Source organism: Sparassis crispa (assembly GCF_003851025.1).
Source record: "Sparassis crispa DNA, contig_000000F, whole genome shotgun sequence".
In the NCBI taxonomy this organism is placed as follows: domain Eukaryota; kingdom Fungi; phylum Basidiomycota; class Agaricomycetes; order Polyporales; family Sparassidaceae; genus Sparassis; species Sparassis crispa.
The window spans coordinates 1722785-1738426 of record NW_020939747.1 but is presented as its reverse complement, the minus strand read 5'-3'; the positions used below and the strand labels follow the sequence as shown (position 1 = coordinate 1738426).

Genomic DNA, 15642 nt, shown 5'->3' with positions numbered 1-15642 from the left:
TCCAACACGTGACTCATTGGAGCGCAACCTCCGATTCTTTACCCAGATGTCCAGAACCCCTAGTCTAGGGTTACACCGGATCCAACTCCGGACCTTTTTCTTATCGCGCATGCAAGACGTGCATGTACGCCTCATCTTTACCTCGTTCTGATACACGACTCGTTATCCCCATTAGTACTGATTATCTCTCACGACCTTACTCAGCTTTCTCATACATATTACTTCCTCGCTGTTACCTTGCCCAGATATCGTTTCACCTTATCTGGCCAATGAACGATTTCGCATTACTGCGTAGTACTGCGGATACCTTTTGTATAAGTAGACGACCTTGTCGAGCTGGATCCCCATCTCGACCTGGTTACCATTAAACCAGCTTTTCACTTGCCTTTGACTGAGATCGACCGTCAGTAGCAGACAGCTACTACGAGTCATAAGAACGAACTCTGATCGACCTTCAGTGCGAAGACATCGCCAGAAGTGTCACTTGAATGGACTTGTGTCTTAGACTAAGACCTTGTCTCGTAACGACTCGACTAGACGCTCGTGTTTCGCTGCCGCGTAACAGGTACTGCCTGAGACCTCATTTGTCGGCGCCCACAGGGTCTCGATGACCTCGCCATCGACCATACCAGTGCCAACTATAAAGTTGGGCGAGAACCGTTGGAAGCAGCAATCTTGGTGTCCGTGCACATGAAACAAGCCGATGCCTTGGTCTACCTTGAGCTCGAAGGGCATCCTCAGATAGGCGCTGTGGCGGAAATGTTTGCGGACATGGACGCCATACTGGCACATGATGTCGTACATGACGAGGACGAGGGTGATACCGGTGAGGGTCAGGAGCGCATTGCTGAGAGAGTAATCCATATTCATTTGTCTGCAGAGGGTGCGTCGGTGAGAATGAATCATGACAAGAGACATATGCGAACCTTTCTCCCTTCTGGAAATCGACGACAGTATGAGGGACGAAGAACCATGTCTGGCGCAAGCAGTGGCCCCGATTCCTGTGGCATCGAGGTTGGCACGATCCACATTGGCCTGATTGACAGTGCGGTGCTCATGACAAGTGGAGCGCTGGTGGGCTTAGGAGTCAAGGGCGGAAGAAGAACGTGCAGCCAGACACGCACCTGATGGGACTCCATGGCCACCACCAGATGAGCCTTGTAATCCTCTTGGCCGACCATGAATGCCTGGCCATCACTGAGGGCGACATCCTCCTTGGGGTGCTTCATCTTCATGTGCTCTGCACTGAAATTGCCATCCATGACAAAGCCGTGTTTGAACTTCCACTGCACTGGATCCGCTTGCCAATCGAAAGGCAGGTTGAGCCCAGGCTGGGGACAGGCGGGACAAAAGATGGCGAGGCCACCCTTCTCCACAGGACGGAGGACATCGTGTGAGAAGCCGTGCCACTTGCGATATTTGAATTGGCGCCATTGGCAGGACACCCGCATCAGCTCACGATAACGGTCCTGGCGAGGAACTGGCATGAACGGTTGGGCCATGGGAATGCATGTGAACACTTACGGGAACGGTGCCAGGGAAGGCATTGCTCGTGACCCATTTGAGCTTGCTGTAGTAGTTTAATGCCGCCATCTTGCACTCTTTGTTCTCCAGAAGGAAATTGTCGAGGATGGCGAATGTGAAGGCAGTATGGGGATCCTTGACGGTACCAGGGTAAAGTCCCATTTGAAGAAGCTGCATGTCACGCTCCACTGCCATCTCACACTGGCACCAGTCAACACCAATATGGTGAACGCCAGAGATGTCGACAATGACTATGATCCGATTCCCGTAACTATCACGGCGAGGTGGCCGAGAGAGCACCGATGGCACATCTTCCTCCCAAGTGGGATCGGGAGCATCGTCGGTTTGCCTTGCTTCACCGTCAAGGGTGCCTGCCAGAGGTGCAAAGTTGAATGGGACCTCGCCATCATCTGAGACCTCGCCATCATGTGCATTTAGGTCTTCATTGGAGGCATTCCAGAAATCGGACCCCGGGGCCACCACCAGCGCAGGGTTGTTATGTGCTGTGAAGGCGCCCAGAGGGCAGGGATCTCCGCCATGCCCCAAATGGATGCAGACGCCAACCCGATACAGTGATGCCGGCTCAAAATACTGACCCTGCCAATGCTCTATCCGATGGAAAGGAGCACGCTGATGGCTGTTACGACAGCAGTCGGTACAGGTGAGCGGTCTGCCCATACAGTCCAGGCATCGCCACCGTCCCTCGCCAACCTTGCATTCCGCACAGTTTCTGGGCTCAGGCAGGGCTTCCATCTCGACAATGGCATGAAGATAGTCATCACGGTGGGGTATCCAGTCCCTCATGAAGTCATTCTGGGTCTATCGCGCATGGTCAGACTGTCAGATGGTCATGGCGGGAGTGCCCACCTTTGTCTTCCGAGCCGCCGGATCCAGCTGAATCGGCACACCTATGTTGCCCAGGACGTCGCCATCATCCAAGTTAAACAAGAAGCCTGAAGCTGGAGCCTTCGATGGACTTTTGGAAGGCGATGGCACGTTTGAACCCGTGGGCATGGGCAAAGGTACGTCCACATAGCGTACTCCCCTAGTGGTCTGCTTAGCTACCTTGGTCACAAACTCAACCTCATCATCCAGGTCTACAACGAGCCTGCTTTTGTTGTGTCTGCTCATGGTTCAGGTCAGTGGGGAGTCGTATTCCAAGCCAATCGATGAGCATTGTGTCCCTATCGCACAACACGTGCAAATCACACACGGCCTTGCTGCCCATCAGACTACTCATCAAGGTGGTTAAGAATGGCTGCAATGCCTGGGCCTTATCACCTCGTGGTCTCTTTAGGCACCATATCAGCGTTATGCAGATAAGGATGCCATGTTGGTGAGAGGTCCGCCAATCATATGTCGCCCTCAGTGCTAACTTTGCCTTGACTCGGAGTAGCATAATGTTCAAAAGGGAAACGTGCACTTGCACCGCGCACTCGCCAACACTGCCGCCATCTGCCCCACTAGCACTCACAACTTCTCAACCGAATACATTTCGCCACCATCTCCGCCAACTTCGAGGTCCGCCAACCATACGCTGCCATCAGTGATAACTACACCTTAAGCTGAACACTGTCGAGATGTGAAATGCGCACTCGTACCGCGCGCTCGCCAACCTTCAGCTAGGATTCGGAAATTCGTGACTCCATACATTTCACCATCACCTTCGCCAACTTTGTCCCGCCAATGAAGCTGCCATCAACAGTCTCCATCCCCTGCATAGTGTTCTCGTCTCCATCAGTCTTTGGCATGATGTCCCTCTAATAAGCGAGCCAGTTAGGACCTGTTCTGAGTTAGGAATGCAGACTCGGTGATGAACTGTGCACATGCCAATGTGTGAGGCGTAATATGAAGCTTGCATCCAGTGGGGCGCCGGAATGCCTAGCCTGTTCTGGACACCCTCTCGCATGAAGTATGCATAGACGAGCCTTTCGCCATCTGCTCGAGTGACGCCATGACGAATCGCCTTTCCACAGAAGGCTATGACAGTTCCAGGACTATAATCGATGGCGACACGCATGGCGGGGAACTTCAACCACGCGCAAGTGTAGTTGCCCAAAGTCACCAACAGGTCGTAGAATGTGTATCTTGTCTTGCTATCTCGGTGGAAAGGAGTTTCCCAGTTGGCGATCACCTGGAGCGCATTGAATGGTGACGACCAGTTCAGCGCCATCTCTCGCAATTCTGGGTCTTGCTGGATCAAACCCAAGCACTGGCGTCCTGCGGCATATAGTGTTGGGTGAACGACGGCCAGGATGGCGCCCAGCAATGCGGAGGAGTCATGAATATCACGCAGCCAACTTCTTCTGCCCTCAAGCTTCAGGCTGGCGGAGGTCTCCAGCCTCCCAGACTCTATATGCTGCAAAGGCTGTCCAGATGTAAGGCAAATGGCGTGGCGAGGAGACACACCTCTCTTACTTGTTGGAACCAACCTGGCGAGAGACACAAGGAGCCCGCTGGGAATTGGACACACTCCTCAGGAGGCAAGAAGTACAACGGGTTGTGTCGCCAACTGGCGGTGGTGCTGGAAGGCTTACTGGCTGCTATTGCTGGGTGTAGGGCCCTGTTCGCTTGGAGCATCTTCGTCTGACAAATTTGTCAGATCACAGCGCAAGGCTGGGCAAGCCACTCACCTGGCGGTCTGGTATCAACACTCTTGGAAGTATCCAAGCCAAGATGCGTCCGTGCATGTTCACGAGGGTGGCGGGCTGGTCTATGCGTATTTCGCTCTCACCAAATGGAGGAGGCCACTTCCGTTCCAGTTCTGCCTCGAGGACTTCATTCTGCCCCGTGGGCTGAATCGAAAGGCTGTCGTAATATCTATCAATGTCCCACTGCAGCCTTACTATTACAATGGCGTGATCAGTGTGATCAGACCTGCGGCAAGACTAATGACTACCAGGATTACGGATGGCCTTCACAAGAGCATCTGCAATGCCATTGCACTCCAATAGGAGGGCGGATGGCATGGACGGAGGCACTTCTATAGATGGCGCAGAATGGGCTGCATGAGTGGCCAGATGGAGCTTTCGGCGGAACATGAGCTCCAAGACTCCTGCTATCTGATCGGTCAGTGGCATGGGTGACAGATTGCTCATCTTGATACTGTCTGCCAATCAATGGGACGATTACAGCATGCATCGGTTGAAGGAACGCACAGGTGTATGGCGGGCTCAGGCGGTTGGCTTGCAGATGCAGGGGAGAATGTAGGAGGGGCCAGAATGGCAAAGAACAGTATGCATTCATCTGCCTGCATATTGCTTGCAAGCACGTCCCTTGCACATCTCACATGTTCATTATGTCGCCGAGCCGGACTTGATGCCGCCATGCCGGATCACGGGCCGGGTGGTCCGCCATGTCTGGGCCCTTCGTCACCGCCATCTAATTGGCCGAGCCTAACTCTGAGGAAGCCCTTTCTCCCACAGATTGGCATGCAGATGATCACCAGATTGCCTCCGCCCAGCATTCGCGAGATGAAGTTGGCGTGGTGTGCTCTGCCATAGAAGCGGCATTCAACATTGCCTTTCACCAGGCATGAATGCTCGTGCATACCTACTACCACCTCCCGCCACTGCGAAAAATACACATACAATGCTTCAGCAGTCACCACACACCATGGCAAGGAGGGTAATTGGTGTAAGCCCAAATGGGCCATCAGCACGTGCATGTTGAGTTGTGGGCGGCTGACGAGGAAATGGACAGAGCGCTGCCCGTTGAACTATCGACCCCCTTCACTGCCCCAACACAAAAATCTCATCCTCGACATCGAGAAAGCATGCCGGCGAGATTTGTAATTTTGACGGAGCATCAGCCCATACTCTCTGAGAAGCTGCGGTCTTATGACACGGCAGATGCCAAGGGACGCAAGACTCTGGTTCAGAGCTTGCGCCAGAAGCTGAAGACACAGTTTGTCGACACGTCAAATTATGATGACATCATTGTGGAAACTGTGAGCAGTGTTTCATGTCTGTGAGGTCCCCACTAACTCTCACCGCAGAAAATCCGAGAGTGGCTCAATAACCACGCCCACCATGCGCAGGAGAAAGCGACGAAAAAGCGTATGCATGTTTCTGGCAAGCCCAATGCCTTCAAGGTGTGGGATGTGCTGGAGAGGGACAAGGTGACTGAGGCCGTGTGAGCACTCGTGGCAGATAAGGGTTGCAATGTCTCCAAGGTGTGGAGAGTCGCACGGAGTGCCGAATGGGCAAAACTGTCCGAGGAGGAGCAGAAGGTGTATGAGGAAAAGGTGGAAAGTTGGCGCAATGGCACTCTGGATGATAAGACGAAAATGAAGTGCGTACCTCCTGTCACGTAGCATAAGGCAAATCCTGACCCAAGACAGGCTGAGGGAGCAGCGAATGATGCAATATCTGAAGAAGTTTGCCAAGACTATGTGGGACACCATGGGCATTCGCATGGCATTCATGCTAGCATATCCGAAGGAAGCGGGGAGTCTGAAGGTAGAGATGTGAGCGTAGACCGTCCAACTGTCGCCATCTGCTAACCCCCGAGTGAAGGGTGGAGGTCAACCACGCCATCACCAATGGAACTCCATTCGTGGCCTATCCTGGGTGGCTGCATGCTTACCAGCCTCTAGCAAAGGTGTTCTCTGAGTGGGCCAAAGGCGAATACGGTAAGAAGACCTCAGTTGCATTGTCGCTGGCACACTGACCTGATTCCTTAGGTGTGACTGAGACTACGGTGACAGTGAAGAAGACACCTGCCGATTGCATGCAGGCCATGGACAAGATTCGGTTGACGGCCAACGGTTTTCCTCTGCTCTCGTCAGTGCCCGAAGGTATGGCGGAAGCGCCTCTCAAGGTGATGAAGGTACAAGTTCGAGACTTCATGAATCATCACTACGGTATGACACTCCCACTCAGTGTTGAGAGATGCTGACCAGTTTACAGCATTGGCGAAGGGTGTTCGGAACTGCAAGTCGCCATGGACGAAGCTGAACAGCATAGACGACATCAATGAGGTTATTCCAGCGGAGATGCTACCTGAGAACTTCCAGTGGATCGATCCCTCAAAGATGACAAGTGTTCCCGTTCGTGCCCTCCTCGACCACTGGCAGGCACGCCAAGAGGAACATGGACCTGAGCAGACCATGCGATTCACCCAGTACTTCGACAAGGATGGCGAAGCTGCTCCCGCCAAGTATGATCCTCTTCCACCACTTGACGGATCAGCACAGGCATTAGAAGAAGGATCTGAACATGAGGTCCAAGAAGCACTCACACCGAAGAAGGCGAGGAAGGCGAAGAAGAAGGGTAAACCTGTGCGCAAGGTCACAGGAAAGGCGGCATCGAAGGCGACAAAGGGCAAAGCGGCCCCTGGCGGAGCCAAAGGCGGTGGGCGTAAACGCAAGATGAAAGATGCATACGACTCGGAAGATGATGCCAGAAGCAGCCAAGACTCTGATCGGAGTTCACCAGATATACCCAGCATGGCTTCCGAAGAAGATACGGCCAGCGATGAAGATTCAGGGGATGGCGAGAGCGTGATTGCGAATAAAGCGAAGGGCAAGGCAGTCGCCACCACCAATGGACGTAAGGCTAACAATGGCGGTGCACCTCAAGCGAGTGGTAGCGGCGGTGCCAAGATGAAGGCAAAGCGAGGTCTCCAAGACCTTCCTCTGGGCGAACTGCACAGATTTGACACAGAGGAGACCGATGAAGCATCGAGTGAACTGGAGCCCAGTACAAAGGAGCTCAGGCTTGAGCTTCAAGGCCGAGCCCCACGTCTCACTGGCAGGAGTACTGTGGGGAGTACTGTGCCCCACCTCGTCAAAAGGAGAGATGTGTTTCTCGCCACCCTTTCCGTCGAACCGCGATACCAGGATATGCTGAAGGAAGTCAAGATTGCGACTGTGGTGAGCTCCTCTCGTGGGGATTCATAGCCACCATTGATCATCCGTCATATAGCCCCAGGTGTATCGTTTCACCAGGTATGATCCGATTCCCTGGAGCGAATGGTCGTATGGCCAGCACTACCTCCCGCCGTCATTTCATGCGGTGGACAACTTTGACATCGTCGAGAACTGGTTGGGCGACAAACCATGGCTGACAAAATATCGGTTCTTACATCCACAGGGCGTACAACAATCTGCACTCGTGATTGGTATGGTGCTGAGGGACCTCACACAATCTCAGTTCATTGAGGAGGGCGAACCGACCAACCTTCCCGACTATGTGGTGAACTCGGCGATCTCATTTGACGCAGTAGAGCAGCTGCTTCGCTGTTGTGAGATCATTACCTTGGACATGGTGGAAGGGAACGTCACCCATGCCATGGTGAAGCCAGTGAGCAAGCCTGCCATACGCGGTGCCCCACAAGGTGGCGATGGCCTTGGGGGCCAGGAGGAGCAGGAAGGTGATGCCTCTGCAAGAACTCACGATGGCGCTGCTACTGCTGCCAAAGTTCACAAGGCTCACCAGCCTGCCCCCATGGCTGACAAACCAATCATTCCAAGTGGGAGATGAAGGGCCGAGCCAGGAGACCAGTGGTGGGGCCTCTGACGATGGAGAAGAGGACGATGCACACTTGTCCGTACCTAGCAGTGGTGCTGAATGACCGCCACTGCCTCCGTTTATACCTAAGACGAGGAAGGCCGCAGCCACGGAAGACCGTCCGTCAGGTCAAGTCAAAGCACTCCAGGGAAGGTCGATCACCGATGCCCTTCAGAGTAATATCCCCGGCAGGATCACTCGCAGTCAGCGTCAAGCGATGGATGAGTCGCCCGCCAAGAATACCCGCAGTCAGCATCCACTAGGAGCTGTGAAAGATTTGAAGAAGCTTCCTGATCCAAAGCGGAAACGTCAACCAGCACGTCCCGAGCCCGATGGCGAAGACAGCTCTGGCGAAGACAATCTGCCACCTCGGAAGCGTGGACGTGGTACTCGGGACGAGTTGGTAGTGGCCTCGCCAAGGAAGAAGAATGCGAGGGCCGAGGACTCGGATGATGGTGACAAGCCTCCCGCAAAGTGAAGACGAGCTCTGCCTCAGACCCCGGAGGTTAAGGACAAGGGAGAAACCAAGCTGAAGCCGGTCCGTCTGGGGAAAGCAGCCGCCAAAGTGAAAGAGAGTGGCCAAGTTGGCGCAGGTCGCAAGACCCGCAGTGGCGGCACCAGACCTTGACAATATAACTCCAGTTCAAAGTAGACTTGTAGGCTTCCACATTGTTTAATGTGACCCATAGATCTACATAGGTAAAGCCATGGAGATGGTGGCAATGGCGAGGGGAGTTGGCGAGAACTTCAGCAGGCATTCAGTTGACTTGGAGTGGCAGTGGCGAATCGAGTGCATGGAGATTCCATGCTAGGTTAAAAAGCATGTATATCAATACTCTAATGACTACACATTGTGGCTATCTGGGCGAAAGGCGGTGAAGACCATGGCGGAGTTGACCTTCTCTCGGAATGCGTCCAGAGACTTTGCCACCAGTGAGGTTTCCTCTCTCGCCGTCGCCACCTCCTTCCCCACCTTCTTCGCTTCATCCAAAGCGGACATTGCCACCGCCATCGAATCCTCTTTGGCGAGCGCCAATTCCATCTCCAGCTTGCTCGCTTGAGCGATCGCCTCTGCCGCCGAAGACCTGAGCTCCTTCTCCATGCTGTCTGACTGCGCTGCCTGGAGCTCCATCGAATGACGGAGGTCGGCCAATTCACCCTGCAGCTTGTCGACATCCGCTTGGCTCACCATCTGGTTCGCGCCTTGCTCCAACCTGTTGACCTTCTCCTTGAGCTCTGGCAGGCAATGTCGCTTGGCGACGAGGTCCGCCACCGCCAACTTCACGCTCTCCTGAAGCTCGATGGTGACCGGCCTGCGAAACTCCTCCATCGCCAACTTGACCTCTTCACGAATGCTCCGGGCATTTTCTTGAAATACGGATGGCGGGTTGATTCGCTGGAGTGCCGCTGTGATCTCTGCCTTGACGGTGTTGAGGTCCGCCATCCTCTCCTGGAATTGGACTTCCATCCCGTCCTTGTGCACCAGGAACTCCTGTCGCAACTCGGCACAATTCGCGCAGTCATCGTTGGATGACTGCGAGGTTTCTTCGCCACTGGGGGTGTCGCCTTCGTTCACCGGAGCGGGACTTCCTGTAGACACTCGCTGGACGTCGCGCAAGTGGGGTGCTGTATCCCTGGTCAGCGCTGCATGGATTCGAAGCTGTGGCGGGCGCACTTACCCTTGCTGGTCGGAGGCACTGCTCTGAGGCGGTTCGCCTTCACATCCCTTTTCGCCTCCGCCTCCTTCTTCGCTGCCTTGCGGTCCAGTGGGGCGCCCCTCTTAGCTGGCCTTCGCCCTTCATCGAGATGTCCTGCCTTCGCCAATGTGGAGGACTTCGCTCCCTTCGACGCCTTGGATATCTCCAGGGAGGGCGTCACCTCCTGTGCCACCTCGGCAGCTCCTGCGCTCGTCTCGTGGGGCATCAGCAGCGAACGCCGCCGATCGTCGTGTGGCCGCTCCAAGGACACGCACTGTTTCATGGTTACATCGACTCCAGCTGCGACAAGATGTCCTGCTTACCTCATCCTCCGCCACCTCTGCCTGATACTCTGGTGCATCCTCTGGTTCGTCGGCGACTGGTGTCAGCATGCGCTTGCTGCTGCTAGCTTGCGGCGGAGCAGCTGGCCCTGTTTGGAAGGCCATAGCCCGCACCGCCTCCATTGCCAGCCTGGCAGCTTCCTCCATGCCATCGCCTTCCACCAGAGGCATCTTGGCTGCTGCCTTCGGAGCACTCGCCTTCGCCTTCCTGGTGATCACGGGCACCATTGGGCCTGAGCGACCTCCCATCGCCACCCTTGTCATCTGCCTGCCCTCCTTCGCAACAGACTTGGCAGGCGGGACCTCATCCGGCTCACGTACTGAGGTCCTGGTGACCTCGCCACCATCTTGCGCACCTGAGTTTTGGCTCCTCACCGGCTTTGCCTTGGGTCCTGATTTCTTACCTTCGCCAGGTTTGGCGACCGCACCAGACTTGGCAGGCGCACCAGACTTGGAGACCTCGCCAGAGTTGGCGACCTCGCCAGAGTTGGACAGAGCCACAGCTCCAGTGGCGGTGGCGGACTTGGTGGCGCGCTTGGACTTCGACAATTTCTCCACCGAGGCCTTGCCTTCAGCGTTGGCTTCATAGGGCGTGACAGTCACCTTCTGCTTCGTCGCCTCGACCTCCTCGCCACCCTTGACCTTGGAGCTGGATGCTGCAGCATTGCGCGTCTTGGTCTTCTTCGGCGGCTTGCGCTTCGACGCTCCCATGACCATGGGTTCTGCACCGTCGGGCTCATCGGAGTCGACCTTGACGTCGTATGAAGGTGGCGACGTGGGCAGTGGCTTGCCCTCTACCACCAGCGCTGCGCACATCTCTTAGAACTCACGCTGTGCGGTGTGTGAGTTTCCTCGCAGGGGCACGCCGTCCGTGTTCCTCAGCGCGATGCTGCAACTGACGCCTCGTGCCGCACATTCGAGGCAGTGACCGAAGTTGGCGGTGTTGAGCTTGCATGGCCACTCTTTCTCCTGGCAGCCAATGCAAGGGACGAGCTGCAGGAACATTAGCACAGGTCAATGTCTCACAAGATCGTTACTCACCGAATCTGTTGCATGTGCCCACATGAAGTCAGACACGCGGGTGGACGTCTTTTTCCACATGTCCTTCTGCGACACCGTCACCTTCGCCTTCGCCTTCGCCGTCGCCTTCCCCTTTGCCGTCGCCTTTGCCTTCCCCTTCCCCTTCCCCTTCCCCTTCGGTGCGACATGAGGCATCGCCGTCATCCTCGTTGTCTGTTTGACAGGTTTGGCAGGGGCGTTCGTCTTCACAACACCGTCATTAGAGTCCCCTGCGGTCTTGGCGGGTAGATTGGAAGGTGGTGCTGGAGTCTCGTCTTCGCTTTCGATGAACTCCTTGCTCTTGTATTCCTTCGTCGCACGCTTCTTCTTTGGCGGCTTGATGGTCGGTACTTCCTCTTCATCGCTTGACTCCTTCGCCTTCCTCTTCCCGCTCTTCTTCGTGCTCACCTTTGAGCCCTCCACCTCGGTCTGCACCATCCTCTTCTGCGCACGCTGCACTCGGCCAGAGGTGGTCGGGGCCTCGCCTTTCTCCTTTGCGACCTCGATCGGCTTCATCCGCTTCGCCTTCGGAGCCGCCTCCTCGTTCTCACTCTCCTCACTCGACTCTGTGATGACCGCCTTGCACTTTCGGACTGATGGGGCAGCTGGCGAGATCGATATTGGTCTGGCAGTTGGCGGAGGGGGCGACGCCGCATCGACCTCAATGGATTCGGGCTGGCCTGCACCTGGCACGTCTTCCGCCATCTCATCGTCATCATCTTTGTCGGCATCGTCGTCCTCGTCACTGTCGGCATCGTCGTCGTCCTCGCCCTCCTGCTCCTCTCCCTCTCCCTCTCCCTCTCCCCCATCCTCTTCCTCGCTCATCGCATGCGCTGCCTTCCCCTGCGCCTTCTCCTTGCTCTTGCCCTTTCCCTTGTCTTCCCCCGCCTCCACGTGGACGATACGCTCACCCACCATGCCTGTCCCGACGTCATTGTCAGCTCTCTCCTTGCCTTTCCCCTTGGTGACGAGGTCCCTGGTAGCCAGGTCCTCCTCGCCACATCCCTGGGTGTCGTCATCGGCTGGCACATTGCCCCAGCCCTCCGCTGGTGTACTCTTCACCGGTGGCAGCTTGCAATATGGATCTGGTGCAGTCAGTGTATCGCTCGACGCCTCACAACGCTTGTGACTCACCTTCAGTCCACCACTGCCTTCCCAGGTCCTCACACTCCCCATACTCGTGCACAGCCAGAGGGTACCTCTTATATATCCTCTCGTCGTCGTTCGATATGTGGTCCAGCCATGCCAGGGCCTTCTGCTGGTATGCCCGGGTGAATTCCAGCAACGCGCTGATGACGATCCCAGGCATCCTCAACGACTTCAAGGGCTGCGGGAAACTCTTTTCAAGCCGACTCTGTGTGGCATATTCGGTAAGTGCATGCCAGACCTTCGACCGATGACTTACCACTTCGAGGTAAATCCTCGTCTCCCAGTCCGGATAGCGAGGGTCGTCCTGGCGAGGCGCCGCTGCAACAATGGCCATCAGTCGCGCGGCCTGCAGAACATAGTTGGGGTCGATATCCAGAGGCATGGTGAGCTTGGCAGAAGAAAGCGTGAGGGTGTTTCAAAAGCAGAGGTTGCAGTACAGCGGAGGTGGAGCAGACGACGCTATGAGCTGGCAGACGCGATCTGCACCAAGTTCAACTTCACACGCCACGCGACCACGTGCTTTGCACATGATCACTGGACTTGCGCGATTTCTCAAGTCTCTCAAGGTCAGTGTGACCTGCCGCAAGTTCTCATGGCTCCCAACAGTAAGTTCTATTGCTCTCCTTGTGGAATCTGACTCCTTTGTGATGTTATCTGACCTTTCTATGTCATATCAATCCCCTTTCTACAACTGATCTCCCACGATCCAGGACTGATCGAAGACTTGTCTGCTCGCCACAATCTACCTGCCATGGCCAGTGACGCGGAACCTCCTGACACGCTGGACATTACGATGGGCGAGTCGGATGAGGAGAATAGTATCGCTGAGCCCCGTCGTCCACTCATTTCGGATCTCCTTGACTCTCCTGGATCTGCCCAGATCTCCTTGCCTCTCCACTCTGCTTCTCAGACACCCCTCGCGCCCCGCCACACTACCCCATCCCTGGCGGCTCCATTTGCACCATCCAACTCGCCACATGAGCATCTCCACCACCACGCCTCGCCAAAGGTACAGGCGTCATCTGGATCTGTGGCGCCTGTGGAGGGAAGTCGTGCACTTATTCCTGACCCTCTGGCGCCAGCTTGGGATGAAAGTCGTGGCAGTTCACCAATCCATAGGCATGCACTCATCTCAGATTCCACCCCCACTGCGCCCGGTGGAATGTTCGACTTCGACACTCCTGGCATCTCGCCAATCCCTCGACGCGCCCTGTTAGAAGCTACTCCCCTTCCTCCACCAGCTCACACTTTCGACTTTCGCACTCCTGACACCTCCCAACTCCCTCGACGATCACTCATCGCTGAGCCCCTTGACGCTACGCCACGTACATCCATCCACTTCGATAGTCAAGCAAGTACGCCGATGGCGAGGGGCATGCTGGTGGACGAGACACTTGACACGGAACCAGTGCCGAAACTGCTGGACTTTGACAATAGTCCTCCCGCCACGCCAGGACGACGGCGAGCTCTGGTGATAGACAGCCCTGGCACGATGCCTGTGCGTAGCCAGGTCCGGTGGCTAAATAGTCCCAGCACTTCGCCTCCAAAGAGGCGGCCTTTGTTGGACGATGTTTTAAGTCCACCGCCTCCGCCATCGGCGCCCTCTCACTCGCCAGCTCGCACTTTCGATCACAGCAATTTCCGCCATGATGCACCTGTCATTCACTATATAAAAGGCAGCATCGAGCCAGTCACTGTTACTTCCAGGATGCCAAGTCTGGCAGCACTTCCAGATGAGCTGCCGATCCATCGTCCCACCCATTGGGAACAGGTTCCAGGCTTATTCCCAGATACCACACAGCTGCTGCCAATGGCAGTCCCTGGAGAGACGAATGCCGCTTCTGGCTCACAAGTGGCCCACCTCGGTAGATCGTTTGCGCAGATCGCAGCAGAGGCAGACAGTTCCAGTGAGTACATCCCTGGCAACCTTCAGTCTGATGTTGACCTTATTCATAGTGGACGATGACGAAGGTGATAGCTTTGCGGTTAGTCGTCGTCGCGCCATGTTGCGGGAGCGCATTGTACGTCTTCAGCGTGAGCTCAACCTCACTGAGGATATGCACGTTGCGAACCTTAATGCCAGCTCGACCGTGTTCCAAATGGGGTACATTCTGAGGGACATTCGTGGTGAGGCGTATCGCAGCAACTGAACTAGTGTCTTTGAGCGTTCTGGTGTTAGCAATATATGACCGCTATGTAACAGCTTGTATACCAGTACAAAATGGATACATTCACTTCTGCATCACTAAGCTCTAAAGCCCATCGCTCCTCCAGTGTACTCTTCAGATGGGCGGACTGCGCTCGCCATCACCAAGGCATGTTGTTGCCAGCAATTGGCCCATCGCCAAAGGACCTGAGTGAAAGCTTCACTGCATGGGAATATCGCTCCACCAGCAAAGGGCCCACTGCCAAGGGTCAGAGGGTTAGCCATCGCCAAGCCGTGTTTTCGCCACCAATTGGCCCTCCACCATGAGTGCTGGTGAGTGATGGGCCCACCGGCAAAGGTCAGAGGATTGGCGATCACCAGAGCACGTCATCACCACCAATGCGCCCGGAAACTGCAGGGCTGTATGTGACAATGGGCCCATTGGTGGTGATGACATATCCTGGTGATCGTCAACCCACTGGCCTTTGGCGGTGGGCCGATTGCTGGCGATAACATGCTCTGGCGTTGGCCAACCCTCTGACCTTTGGCGGTGGGCCGATTGCTGGCGGAAACATGTTCTGGTGATGACCTATCCCATGGGTGCTTGCAGTAAGGCCCTCACTGAGGGTGCTTTGGCGATGAGCCGACTGCTGGCGATAACATGCTCTGGCAATCGTCAACCCTCTAACCTTTGGCGATGGGCCCATCCTTCAGGTTACACTCTGGGTGATCGGCCCACTGCTCATTCGTCATACTCTGACGGTGGGCCGATTGCTCAAACAAACATGCTCTGGCATTGGCCAACCCACTGGCTTTTGGCGGTGGGCCGATTGCTGGCGGAAACATGTCCTGGCGATGACCTATCCCATGGGTGCTTGCAGTAAGGCCCTCACTGAGGGTGCTTTGGCGATGGGCCGACTGCTGGCGATAACATGCTCTGGCAATCATCAACCCTCTAACCTTTGGCGGTGGGCCCATCCTTCAGGTTACACTCTGGGCGATCGGCCCACTGCTCATTTGTCATACTCTGGCGGTGGGCCGATTGCTCAGACAAACATGCTCTGGCCATGGCCAACCCTCTGACCTTTGGCGGTGGGCCGATTGCTGGCGGAAACATGTCCTGGCGATGACCTATCCCATGGGTGCTTGCAGTAAGGCCCTCACTGAGGGTGCTTTGGCGATGGGCCGATTGCTGGCGATAACATGCTCTGGCA

General features: G+C 55.6%; 5 protein-coding genes across 5 annotated transcripts; 3 read left to right on the top strand and 2 right to left on the bottom strand.

Moving 5' to 3' along the window:
* Positions 1–501: 501 nt before the first annotated feature.
* Positions 502–4780, bottom strand: SCP_0105980 (hypothetical protein; the record flags this gene model as incomplete). The annotated part of the gene is made up of 11 exons (XM_027752828.1): positions 502–1071; positions 1125–1469; positions 1525–2343; positions 2392–2647; positions 2999–3077; positions 3176–3284; positions 3344–3883; positions 3934–4110; positions 4158–4369; positions 4424–4629; positions 4683–4780. 11 exons carry the CDS (start codon positions 4778–4780, stop codon positions 502–504), a joined length of 3411 nt encoding a protein of 1136 aa, XP_027608629.1.
* A 519-nt stretch (positions 4781–5299) lies between these two features.
* On the top strand, positions 5300–8009 carry SCP_0105970 (hypothetical protein; the record flags this gene model as incomplete). Its single annotated transcript, XM_027752827.1, has 8 exons — positions 5300–5473; positions 5522–5644; positions 5699–5817; positions 5867–5992; positions 6042–6157; positions 6209–6388; positions 6435–7399; positions 7452–8009. 8 exons carry the CDS (start codon positions 5300–5302, stop codon positions 8007–8009), a joined length of 2361 nt encoding a protein of 786 aa, XP_027608628.1.
* A 244-nt stretch (positions 8010–8253) lies between these two features.
* On the top strand, positions 8254–8514 carry SCP_0105960 (hypothetical protein; the record flags this gene model as incomplete). Its single annotated transcript, XM_027752826.1, has 1 exon — positions 8254–8514. The coding sequence occupies one exon, from the start codon at positions 8254–8256 to the stop codon at positions 8512–8514; it is 261 nt and encodes an 86-aa protein (XP_027608627.1).
* A 366-nt stretch (positions 8515–8880) lies between these two features.
* SCP_0105950 (hypothetical protein) lies at positions 8881–12664 on the bottom strand (the record flags this gene model as incomplete). The annotated part of the gene is made up of 7 exons (XM_027752825.1): positions 8881–9662; positions 9716–10007; positions 10057–10880; positions 10989–11067; positions 11116–12218; positions 12268–12487; positions 12539–12664. The coding sequence occupies 7 exons, from the start codon at positions 12662–12664 to the stop codon at positions 8881–8883; spliced, it is 3426 nt and encodes a 1141-aa protein (XP_027608626.1).
* Positions 12665–12874: 210 nt separating this feature from the next.
* Positions 12875–14432, top strand: SCP_0105940 (hypothetical protein; the record flags this gene model as incomplete). Its single annotated transcript, XM_027752824.1, has 3 exons — positions 12875–12887; positions 12993–14189; positions 14239–14432. 3 exons carry the CDS (start codon positions 12875–12877, stop codon positions 14430–14432), a joined length of 1404 nt encoding a protein of 467 aa, XP_027608625.1.
* Between the last annotated feature and the right edge of the window lie 1210 nt (positions 14433–15642).